This window comes from Tetrao urogallus (genome assembly GCF_951394365.1).
Source record: "Tetrao urogallus genome assembly, chromosome: 7".
Taxonomy (NCBI): Eukaryota; Metazoa; Chordata; class Aves; order Galliformes; family Phasianidae; genus Tetrao; species Tetrao urogallus.
This window is the reverse complement of record NC_136820.1, coordinates 41,291,422-41,304,327: the sequence shown is the minus strand read 5'-3', so window position 1 is coordinate 41,304,327 and position 12,906 is coordinate 41,291,422. Positions and strand designations below refer to the sequence as shown.

General features: G+C 39.2%; 1 protein-coding gene across 1 annotated transcript in view; it reads right to left on the bottom strand.

The window, feature by feature from the left end:
- Window positions 1-4,724, bottom strand: part of LARP4B (La ribonucleoprotein 4B) — a gene marked incomplete at its 3' end in the record, with an annotated part of 31,921 nt that extends 27,197 nt beyond the window's left edge. The window contains exon 1 of the mRNA XM_079538430.1: window positions 4,596-4,724. Within this exon, the coding sequence (XP_079394556.1) occupies window positions 4,596-4,676 (81 nt within the window). The 5' untranslated portion in view covers window positions 4,677-4,724. The remainder of the gene's footprint in view (window positions 1-4,595) is intronic.
- Between the last annotated feature and the right edge of the window lie 8,182 nt (window positions 4,725-12,906).

Here is a 12,906-nt window from a genome sequence, read left to right as displayed (position 1 = left end):
CCCCTGGGACAAAGTTATTCAACATGCTTGTATCCAGCCTGGCTCAGACTCACAGCTATGCCAAGCCACTTCTCTCTTAAACATTCCCTGGAACAAAGTACAGGGAGAGGGGGAGGGATTGTTTGTAAGAGGATTTTTTTTTTTTTTTTTTTTGAAGGAATGCCAGGAGCAAACAATTCAACTGTTTTTAATGTCAGCATTAAGTCACATCAGTACTTGGAAATTCTATAACTATTCAGACAGCTCTTTGTCAAGTGATGAATTAATACAATATTCCCCTCTGTGATACAGTACAAAGTTTTTGGAGAAAAACTCAGCTCTAAGTCCTGGGCAAAGGCCACTTTCCTTGGGCCTTAGCAAGCAGTTCTACTATCAACCAATGATAAGAAAATGAGAGCAGCAGTTTATACAAAAAGAGGGTTCTTCTATTTTTCCCATACTTTTCTCCTTATGTGCAAAGGCACGTTCTGTATTTGTTCCTTCAGTTTTATCTAAGAGTTCTAGAGATTATTTCTGATTTTAAACACCTACAGTGCAAAATTCATCAAGTCTCATTTCTCAATAGTGTTAATTGTGGAATCACCATAAAAAAAAAAAAAGCATGAGAAATCTAAGCAGAACTTGCCCACAGTTCTTACGCTACAATACCTGAGGCTGTTTGCTCAACTTGGAAGGCACAGTAAGTCTTAAAAGCCTTCTGGTTAGGCTAAACACCTCCACCTGACTTGAAAAGCACTTCTGAAACTAGAAGAATTGGTGCTCTACCACTTCAGAGTTAGATTCAGCTGGGAACAAGGTGGAACCAGAACTGCTCTGAAGCAGCACTTTCACAACTTGAACAATTTGTATTTTTAGTCCTATATCTGACATGCACCTATGCAGAAAGCCAGAAGTCAACGTGTTTGTTAATAGTAGTGTATCTTCAGTCTACATTCATGTCTACATATTTCTGCAAACCTTGTCAGGGAATAAGGGTTTAAATCCATACACACAGATTCAGAGAATTTAGTTTTAAAATACAGTTTAACTGCAAAGTTATAATACCACAGGTTTAAACAGCCATTACAACATTCTCATGTTTTACTAAAAAGTGATAAATGACACCAAGTCACGCAATTGCAATCAGCCCTTAAACAACGATTACCCTGCTCTCCAAGGCAATTACCTGATGTCTTGCCTACCACCAGTCACAGAAAACGAGCAGAGCAATATCGCAACAGACATCACAATGTCACTGCTGCAGGTTTCAGGAAAACAGCTGAGCAGAATGTTTAACTTTCCTTTCAGGATATCAAGGTTAAGAGGACTGTTAGGAGTTTAAATATACACATTTTATATATTAAAACAATTAAAAACAGCCTTCGAAATCGCCTAAATGTGCAGAGCTGTTCAGTACTTATTTTCTAAATGAACAACACGACAGAAAAACCTAACACTGGGCAATTAGTGTTCAAGATGTTGACAATCCTCCATCTCTTGTTTAAAGCAAATTGTGACCTCCTGAATTACTAAATATCACCCACAAGTTATACAAACTGTTAGTAGTTAACACTTCATTGGCATACACTATAATACTATGTATTGTTAAACGACCTAAGAATTACACACCATACTGAATTTTTGCTCAGCTATTACACACGGCCCTACATTAAGCTAGAGAATAACATCTCCTCAGTTTCCTTTCAATTCTATCAGGCTTTTTCTTAATTGGATTGCAGAACATTTTTTGAATGTATCCTAGAAGCTTTTAAATCTAAGATATCCTTTCATATGAACTCCAAAATAAACACTGTAGGAAGCACAAGGATTGCTTCAAAAGTAATGCCTCCATGTTTATTATGTTGGCCCATGACATCAGAGGCAGTAGAGGTTGAACCCTGCCATCAATATTCCATTTGTAAGTGTAAGCTACTATTAAAAAGCAGTTTAGGAGGATCCTCAAGTTGCCAACTTCTTTCAGTCAACTTACGTGCAAAGCTACCAAAATTCTGCTTTTGAATACTACTGAAATCAAACAAGACTTCAGTTAGAATGAACCATTCAGTTAGAATGAAGACTTCAGTTAGAGTTTAGAATCAAACCACATTAGGCGTTAAACAGCAGCATACACTGCTCTACAGTCATTTTAAGACAGAAGACTACATCTGAAAGTCTTTGAAATCTGCTAGTAAACAAATAACCTCTCCATCACTAACCTAATCAATCTTGGAAAGTTATATCTGAAGAGTTACATCATTTGTCATAACACCAAAACTTTAGCTTGAAATCATTAATTACTCACTGTAAATTCAGCATTACTAACAGTAAAAAACATTAAGTTTTGGTCCTGCCAAAGAAAATAGACCAAGTGCCTGAAAATTCTCAGTACAAATTCTGCAGCTTACCTCTTGAAATGCCAGAAAAACCACCTGGACCAAGCATAATGCAATCCTAGTAGAACAGCATAGCCAAAACGGCTAGGGAAAGTAATTCAGCAAATTTAAGTATATTTAAAAAGACTCCTGAAGATATCACCAGATTCCATGGCAGTATGACTTCACACCAAACACATGCTGGAGCAGTGATCACTGAAGACATAAATCCACCCTGCAGAAAAGGATCTGGGGGTTATGGCTAACAGCAAGTTAAACCCAAGTCATCACTGTGACCTGGCAGCCATGAAAGCCAACTGTATCCCAGGGTGCAGCAGCCCCAGCACTGCCAGCTGGGTGAGGGGAGGGATCGCTCCTGTCGGACCTCACCTAGACCACCGTGTGCAAGGTTGGGCACAATGCAAGAACATAAAACTACTAGAGCACATCCACAGAAGGACTGTGAAGATGGGGAAGGGTCTGGAGGACAAGTATAAGGAGAAGCAAAAGCACCTGGGTTTGGTTGGGAGCAGAGCAGAGCAGGCTGAGGAGTGGCATAATGGCGGCTGTAGCTCCTCACAGGACAGCAGTGAGATCGGCTCTATGGGATAGCAACAGGGCCTGAGGAAATGAGGGGAGGGGCAGCTGGGGGTTAGGAAAGTGGTCGTGGCCCCATGCTGCCAGAGTTCAAGTGTCTGGACACCACCCTCAGGTATATGGTTTGAATTCCGGGCAGTCCTGGGCGGAGCCAAGAGTTTCTCTCAATGATCCACGCGTGTCCCTTCAAACACAGACATTCTATGGTAAATCTATTCTTTTATAGAAATACCTAGCACTCTGATCTCAAAGTATAAACAAGAAAGAGCAGTTAACTTGAAGCACGCACTTGCTAAATGTAACTGAATTTATTTCAGAAGCTTTTCTCCTTCCTACTTCTGACTTTCTTGGACAGACAAAAATGAATGTCTTTAGGATTTTAGTTTGCTGACTTCCTGTACACCATGAAGTTTTACTCAAAATATAACACTGCACCCAGAAACTTGTAAATGAAATTCTGAAGCACTGGCAAAACATACCTTCCAATGCTTTGGATTTTTTCTCCTCTTTCTCCAAGTAAATAACAAATAACTGAAATTGAGATTTAGATCTAAGTTCACATGTAGCTTTATAAATAATTTAGTACTCCAAATTAAAAGAATTAGCGTCAAGTGAAGATTAAACCATCTTTAATATTAATGCACCCGTTAAAAGTGCACAAAGTTGTTGCAAGCTTTTGGAGCAAATCTGCAACAGCCTCTTACTCAGGCTTATAAGCTAACTGAAGCATGTGGCAAAACTACTGCTTCAGAACTTCAAAGTGCTGCTCAGAATGTTAATTCCAAGAAATAATAAAAAAAACTAAAAATCAACTTTTATAGCACAACAGTAGGCTCAACTAATTGCTGTGCAGTAGAAGAGAGGAAATGCACACCTGAGAAAGGTAAAATAGAGCAGAAGAGATACCAAAACACCAGAAGTTCCTTAGCGTTTGCTGCAAAGCAAGATTAAGCAGCAAGCATTCTCTAACGCATAGCACAGACTAAGCATTTGCACAAGAAACACTGAAGCCAGACTCTTAAAGGTGTCTCAATTGGGAACATTCCTCTCAATACACAACTTTGAAAAAGTTGAAAAAACAATTTTCTGAGTAAAGCTTATACACAAATCAAGTATTTAATCTTCTTAAAAACATCTACTGCAACTTATAAATACAGTACTATCTGCTGTGTGATCTGCCAAAAGCATCCCAAAACACAACTTACTGGATCCTGCACAGCAGCACTGAAACAGCAAAAAATGCCATTTGGCAGAACGGACAGAGCAAAATTCCTGTTACAGAAGGCATTTTCCTATTCGTAAGGGTAACCACTACTCTTAGTTATGATGAATGGATTTCCTACATTTTACTCACATCTTTATCTGTGAGCCAGAAACTCAGACTGGCAATACAATTCCTGTGTAAACTAAAAAGACCTGTACTTTAACAAGTGGCAAACTGCTGTAATACGTAGTTTATCTCATCCACAGTGCTGAAAAAATGTTAGTGCTGCTACCAGGTATGGAGATGTAGCCACCTTCAATAGCTCTGCTCTAATAATTTATGTTGCCAAATGACTTACAAAACACTGAGATACAATTCTGATTAAGACATACTAAAAAAGCTCATTCATGGAAAACCTATATGATGGGAATTAGAATACTTACCAGATGAGAACCGTCTTTAACTTCTTGTACTTGCTGCACCTGCGGTTCAGCCACAACTTTAGTGTCCTGATCAGAAGTCATGAGCTGTCTGCTTTTTGGCTGCTCAGAGAGAACTTTACTGGTCACTTTTGTAAGCTGTGGAAATACAAAAAGATCCTATAAGTGACAGTTGATATTTCTGAGAATTCACAGCCATACCCAATGCACCACAGTGATTCAGCCCAAAAACTCTGACGTAGTCAGTAATGTGTTTGGGGAAAAATGTTGTGGCAGAGGGCATGAAGCTGGTAGCAGTTGGCAGCCTTTGGAATGCAGATGAGCAACAAGCAGAACACTCACATCACGCTGGGTAGGGAAATTCCAGAAGGAAAAGTTTAATTTCATTCTCACCTTAATTATTCAGACTGGTTTTCAAATCACACCTTCTTTACACCTCTTGGTACATTTACTTGACTTACTAAGGAGCATTCCAGTCACAAACCAGCCTTTGTCTTCTACAACTACTCTGACAATCACTTAATCTTCACAAATTGTAGGAAGCATGTTACAACACTTCTGCTATATTAGCAACGCTCAACAAGTTGTTCTGCTCCATCATCCTAAAATGTTATTTTATTTGATTTGACAAGTGGAGAAATGAATAGGGTTGGATGTCTGAGTGGCTTAGCTTTGAAATTTGAGGCTATTATTTAATAGTGTTATTTTAAAAAAGACTTAGTCATTAAGAAAAGGAAAAGCTTATCTGAATTATAAAGTCTCAAAAAGTAAACAGCAGGAGGTAAATCAGGGTAATTTTTTAATATTTCTTCTCTATAAGGACTACAAACAAGCTCTAATATGCTTTTTTATTTATACATTCTCCTAGAAATAAAGGTTTTGCAATACACTGAACACAGCAGTACAGTTACTCCTTAGTAGCATGAACTCCTTTTATGGTACCTGGACTGCTAAAGACAAAACATATTCCAGTCAATGCATGGCTTTATGCCCTCCTTTTGTAAAGGACAACAGCAAAAGTCCTTCATGCAACAGCTTTAGTGCATCCTAAATTTTTCAAATGAAATTATACTGTTTATCTACGCAACAAACCAATTCAAGCATCTGTACTACAGTCATTCTGAAGATGAGATGTTTTCTCAACACTTACAGAGAAGCTGACACTCCAGACAGGACTAAACACCCAGCTTAGATAAACAGCTGAACATCATTCCATGCTACCAATGTAAGAAGTCAACACATCAAAAACATGTTTTTAAGAGAACAATATGCACATCACTCAAATGCTTGAAGTTTTAGTTTGTTCTGTTTGAACATCCTACCCCTCGACTTCAGTGAGAAGCTGTTCGCGTATGGGAGAAAATAAATACACAAGAAAAGCAAAGGAAAAAGAAATCAAGAACTGTCCTACCCCACACATGCACAGCCTAAATGGGAGAAAGTCTGGAATTCATTTGGGATGCTTGTAGATTATTATATAACTAAAAGTCCTACAGAGGGCGAAAGCAAGTATTAAATAGCACAATTCTGTGCTGTTCAAACCCACGCGTGGGAAGCTGCATGCACATTAACACTAAGGAAGGTGTCTAAGCTTTCTGCTAAAAGCTCCTGTTAATGTTCTTTAAAGAAATTGGTTTTAGTGTCTTAAAATTTCAGATTTTTTTTTCTAAAAAGTAAACAAGACTTGTGCATTGTGCTCACTCTACATGATCTACATTGCTGTTTGCACTAACTGTGGGCATGTGCTTTAGTTACATCCACCAGCTAAACTCTACAGAAACTCTGCTACGTTTCAGTCAGTAATAACATCATACACTTTGCATGTCAATCTCCAAATCAAGGTGCTTCCTTACATGTCTCGGCACCACCTGATTATCTCATTCACATTCCCTTCTAGGCTCAGCACGTTCTGGGTACATAGCTTTAGCACCAATACTTCGTAAATCCATGGAGAGGGGCAGGAAAAAAAGCTAAGGCCATGTGATGCCAACAAAATAATAAAGTTCCAGTACACATATGCCCTGCAAAACTTTGGCTGAGCAGCCATCAAGCACAAAATTTTCAGCTAAATCGTTAATTTTGGCTGAAAGTAGGTAAGTTGATAGTCAACTTGACAGATAACAGATGACTGCAATGTTCCCATTACTGGTGGTTTAAAAGAGAAACTTCACGTTGCAGTAAGAATAGTGCATCATTCTACTGATCTTCAGATGAGCTTACACACGACCCTTATCACAGACCACGTCTGGACTCCAGGTGACTTTGTTTGGATTGCTCTTTCTTACTGCTTAAACATATTTGATGTGGTACACTCCACACAAAAACCACTGACCTTGTGGAAAAAAATACTTCATTAAATATATGGGTTTTGCATTATTGTTAAGTTGCATTTCTATCATTTCCATCAAAACATTTCTTCAAACAAGTGAAATACTATTATAACCTGTTCAAACTAGATATTCAACCTGCCTTTTAAGTTCTATCCTTTCAACAGTGACCAGCTATTGCCTTTCTACTGGTGGGTACACAGTACTGAAAGATCCTGAATAAGGGAGTTCCCTTTGCAGTTACGTGCATTTTAGTATGTCAGGATGCTTAAGGTCCTCAAGATGTCAAGTGCTCTGCTGTAAAATCCCATCTTCTGTGCTGTGCTTCAATATGACTTCATGCATCGTTCTGGAAAGTTAGTCTCATTCATGTTTCCACCACTTGCCAGTCTCCTACAGCATAAAACCTGTGTGACAGCAGGTTTCCATGACTATCATGTCAGAGAATAAAGCATCTGTGGAAAAAAAGCAGTGTTCTTTCACAGAGAGGGGGAAAAATAAAAACCCTAAAATAACTAAGTGGTAAAGGCTATTGACAGGATGTTTTTAGCAAGTTTTTCATTAATACTGATGCTACTATAAATATCTTCATACACAAAATTATTTACAGAAATGAGATTCAGTATTTGGTAGTGATAGCAACTACAGATGAGGATTGACAGTTTAGAAGATAGTTTATCCTCTCTTGATGGTAATTCAATAGTCAAAATTGCAAGTTAAATGTGGCATTTTAACACAGCAGTAAGCATTTTCATTCCACTGAGCAGTTAATTTGTCCACCACTTTAACAGACAGGCTAGCTGGTCAGCTGTACACTTGCACAAACACATAGTGCTGCAGTAAGTGGGAGACCAGCCTGCAGCTCAGCAGACCCTATGTGACGTAAGGGAGCAATCCCTGTGGCAGAGCAAAAAAGTCCTCTTATTTCTGGCTTGCCATTTGATCACCTCAGAATAATTAGTCAACTTGAACAACTTTGCTTACACACACACACACACACACACACACACTTACTTCCAGCTCCTGGTCCTAGAGAAGCTGAATAGATTTTACTGCAGCTTATAAAAACAGTCTGAACTTGGATTCCAAGTTGGCAAGACACTTAACCTTCAAAGATTAAAAGACAAGTGAAAACATGTTTGTGGCTTTTTAATTGGAAAAAAAAAAAAATTCAGCCATGAAGCCCTTATTATTCCTCAAACTATCACGCTACTCAGTCTGCTATATTGCTAATTGCATCAGGAAGGGCAAAGCGTGTATTAACAGGTGATTTTTCATTTGAACAAAGATGATAGGCACAGTAACTCTTCACAGGTCTACATCCTGAATCTGTCCCTGTGGGCACTTGGCCAGCAGTGCTACATCTGAGCAGCTACAAAAGGGAAGGGTCTGATGAACAGTGGTAGCTTTTGTGGAACTGGTTTCCCTCAAACAGCTATAATCATCTTCACAAACAAAAAGAACTTTTGAAAAGCCATCAGCTTGATTCTTTATGGACAAAATTGAGTGCACCTTGCTATAAGTATCCTATCATATCTAAAGATGGTCCATGGGATGCCTACACAGGTACAGAACCACAGGACCATTCGTGTATGGATGCCTCAGTAACTGCAGCTGGGATTGTTCTTATCCAAAAGCAACACGTGTGTGTCATTATGATGCCAACATCAGACTAACCTTTACACTGCACATTAGTTCAGCTTCTGGTATCCTGTAGCACTGGCAGAGTTAACGTTCAACTACACGAAGATATTTACAGGCACACAGCGCATCCACACACACCACAACCTTGGGAACATCTCAGAAGACATCCACTCAGCTGTTACAGAGCACTGAAAATTGCTACAGCACCTCTTTGAATCCCCAGACTCCGGGAGGCGCAACCGCGATCCCCTCACACCTCTGCTTTCATTACAAGCAGTCTATTTTATTTAAAATTGTATTCTAAGCATGCTTCTACATAGTCTGTTCTGCTGCCCACAGTTACAAAGGTATGAGTAGCAGCATGCATTCTCTCCATCAAGCCAGCCAGATAGATCTGTTATTTAAAAACATGCAAAACTCACAATAATGCTCTAGGGCTGAGATCTTGCCTGCCAACTTTCAGCCCAGCGTAATCAGCCCTTAAAAAGCGATTTACAAATGCAAGTGCTGACGACCAACATTCACATTGCTAACAGCAACACCATAAAACAAAAAAGCTTGCTAGGATAAAAGATCTTTTCATTGCTCTTCCAGCAAGCAAAAACAAAAATAGATTTTAGTTTGGTGTTGCAGACAACTCTTCCTCACAAATATTTTAGAAACTTTGAACAGAGGTTAAGATAAACTCCTCACAAGGCTAACGCACAAACACTCTTCCAGCAACATGAGGAAGCCTTAGCAATTTTCAAAACAGAGGTGCACTTCTCAGCATAAGCTTCACAACAAACTTGGTTGTAGCCAGAAGCCTTCTTCCCGCTGCCAGGGCTCACATACTTTTCTCACCATCTCTCACACCCCTGTAGCACCTGTGAGGACTGTGAGAAGCAAGCAGACGTGCTGCTGACTTCAGCCTTGAAAAGAGTTCCAGCAGCTGCCAAGGCTAGCACATAGCTGATTTATTGCTGTAAGAAAAATCTTAAATCTGCTGATAACTAAGGTAGATACATAAACTATGGACTCTATTGTAAGCTTGAAAGCAGAAGCCAGGTATTGAATGGAGAACGGAAACACTAATCTCACCTTCCTAATATGCCATAAAACTGCCTTATACTTCCATGACCTAAGAGATTGAGAAACAGCATTTAGTTTTAGCAGATGACTTCAGACTTAGCTGATTACTGATGATGAGAAATAACATCCCTTCTAGAAGCATGTTATTAATTTAATGTATTAAAAAAAAAAAAAAAAAAACTTCTCTTAGTTTCACAAGTGCTTTGAGTACCCAAAGTTATACATAATGTGGTAAGAGTTAATGACATTCTCACTCCAGCTGCTACCATATCCAGGGTAGTAATGTTGATAAAACACCCAAAAAAATTAGCAAATTTTGGCTTAACGGCTGCAGGTTTCCCTCCATCTCAGTGTTGAGAAGTGTTAAAAATTGGAGCTTGCAAATTTGTACTCGTTTTAGAAGGCTTTCCAAGAAAAATTTCAACGGCTAATGTCAGAGTTGCACCACCATCCCACGGCATGGGACAAGTGATACCACTGCAGATTAGGTAGCCACACAAAGCATCATCATTCTGATGGTCCTCACAAAAATCCCAGGATAGGACTCTACGTAGATTTCAGATTCCCATCTTTTCTTTCAAAACAGGAAATCTTTTCACACCATCAGATGCAACAAGTGATGTTCCAGGACACAGTATTATTTAAAAGAAAATATACTGTTAAGTGGTTACGTTACTAAAGCAGACAAAATATCCATTAAAAAACAAATCCAACAACGCAAAGAAGCACATCCGATGGTGGCGATTTGTGCAATCATCATCCTGACTACGTAAGATGTAAACCCTGTATTACACAACTGCAATTAAAAAGCTGACATGACATAAATAGTCACAGCATGTGTCTGTAGAAGTTCAATATTGAATACGCTACTATTTTAAAAATCAGCACAGGGCTCTCGATTTGTTTAACTGCTAATTAACTAAACAGCAAGGGGAAAGTTGAAAGTTTCACCTCTGGAGCCTCGTTTGACCACATGCCCAGACGTTATCAAAGTCTGCTGGATGAAGGCTTCAGAACACGCACACATCCAGTGCAAGTGCCAACACGACTGCTGGAAGGCGTTGAGTTTCTTCATTTTTTCCTTCCTGCCAAGAAAAGGGCTTATGCCCAAGCACTCCCAAGGAAGAACCCAAAACAGTGCAGAAATGTGGGGTTCGCAGAGGAACGCGTACAGCCCCGCAGCAGGTGAACCCACAACAAGATAGCTGGCACATGAAAGCATTTCAAGAACACACTCTTAGCAAGACACAGAGCTCCAGACAGACCATCTAGAATTTAAGGCTGTATTTTTTGCATATTCTGCACCAGAAAGCAACTGTTTGAGGAGTTTAGAGATGTTTCCTCTGCTTCATAAGTTGTTTTTAAAAAAAAAAAAACAAACAAAAGCTTTTTGTTCTTGATGTAGTTGATAGCTTCCAAAACTATCCTGCAATTCCATTATCTGTTCAAATGTAGTCTCTCCTCAAAGGACGATTGAAATTTCAAGAAGAAAAGCTATGCAAAGGAACCACTAGATTTATCAAGCATTTCTGCACCAGGCTTCAGGATGAGACTGCAAATCACTTCTGTACTACGCCTTCTGATCCTAACTTGAACACAAACACAGAAACTGCACACTAGAACTGATTACTCTGCAAGTATAGAAATTCAGATCGTTAGCAGTAATTAGCTGCCCAAGAGACACAACATAGCAAGTTACTCTACAAAGGTGATAAAATGCCAAAGAAACCTGAGACAAGCAAGTAAGTGTTCTATACAGAGGTATATGAAAATGCCTCTCAGTCAATAGCAAGAATAGAGGGATGTGCATGAACGTTCAGCCTTGTTAACTCATCTAATCCAAAACATTAAGAAAAAACATTCTGACAGTACACACAAGATGAGAAGATAACCATCACCAACAAACAATGCTGCTATTTAAATCTAGTCTTTTATTCTCCGTATTTTAAATGTACATACCTAAAAGGAAATCCATTCATTGAAGGGGATCCTAATTTCTGCAATCCTCTTGCACACCAAGATGACAGGTTTTACATGCAGGTGTCTTGTATACACCTGAGTAAGAGTCAAAGAACAGAACTGAGCCTATGGAACATGTCCTCCCCAGAAATGCAATGCATCACTTCTTTCATGGAATATAATCTAGAAAACTTGTCTTTTTAGAGTGCTGTGAGTGCCCACTAGATCAGGAATAATCCACTGGGAAGAAGTTCTTGTGCCTGTAAGGGTACTTGTGCCCTAAAGAGAAGTGACACTGTGTCACGAGCAATTTTAAGCTTGCTTACAGCTTGTTCTCAATTTTCACATCTGAAGCAGCACTTTCCTGACTGCAGACTGAAGCACACAACATAAAATCCAGAGTATTAATTAACTGGAGTTGCTCCACGTAGCACATCCATCACCAAGCCACAAGCTTGTTTTCTTCACTTTAAGTGGACTTACAGCACACACCCTGCAGGTTATCCATACAGCTGCATGTTTTATTTCTAATATAACTACTGTATGTCGGGTAAGACCTCTTTTTAAATCAGATTTCAAGTACCAAACTTAATTAAAATAAACTCTACACTCTTCCTACTGTGCATTATCTCATCAATCCCTCAACTGGCAAGGTTCAACTTGTTAGCTCAGCCAAACCACAATAATTTTGAAAGGTGAAATGTTACCTTTACAGAAAGGATTTCTGATCACAAAGCTCCACGAGCCCATTCTCCTAAAGCTGGTACTTCTTATCTAGGGAATGCTTTCAACTACAGAATTCCAAATATATATACTCATATATAATATACTCATTACCAAGGCCTACCAAAATCCTGCATTTCATCCTCAGGAAAGAGATCAGAAATTTGCCACTCCATCAAATTACATTAAGTAATTCAAAGTATGATTTTCCAATAAAATAGTCACTAACTTTGGTCAGCTTTTGACCACCACCTCACCTCCCAGCATTTCTCTTTTTCTTCCCCCTCCCCCAGGAGAAGAAAAAAAAGCAAGAAAGGATCCAAATACAAGAAACAGCTGCAGAATTCTGACAGAAGGAATCCTAGCAGAACGCCTGTGCTGAAGAAGAGTGAAAGAACAGATCAATACAAACCATTGCTCCTTTCATTTGGGGGGAAAAAAAAAAAAAAAGAAAACCATCCAAGCCTTAACACAGGTCAACTATTCTTCCACTCACCTCCAGCAGGACAAGCCTGGAGCTCTAGACTCCTCATTCTCCACAGCATTCCATACCTGATTCTGCTTCCAATGTGTATGACACCAGAAGTGTT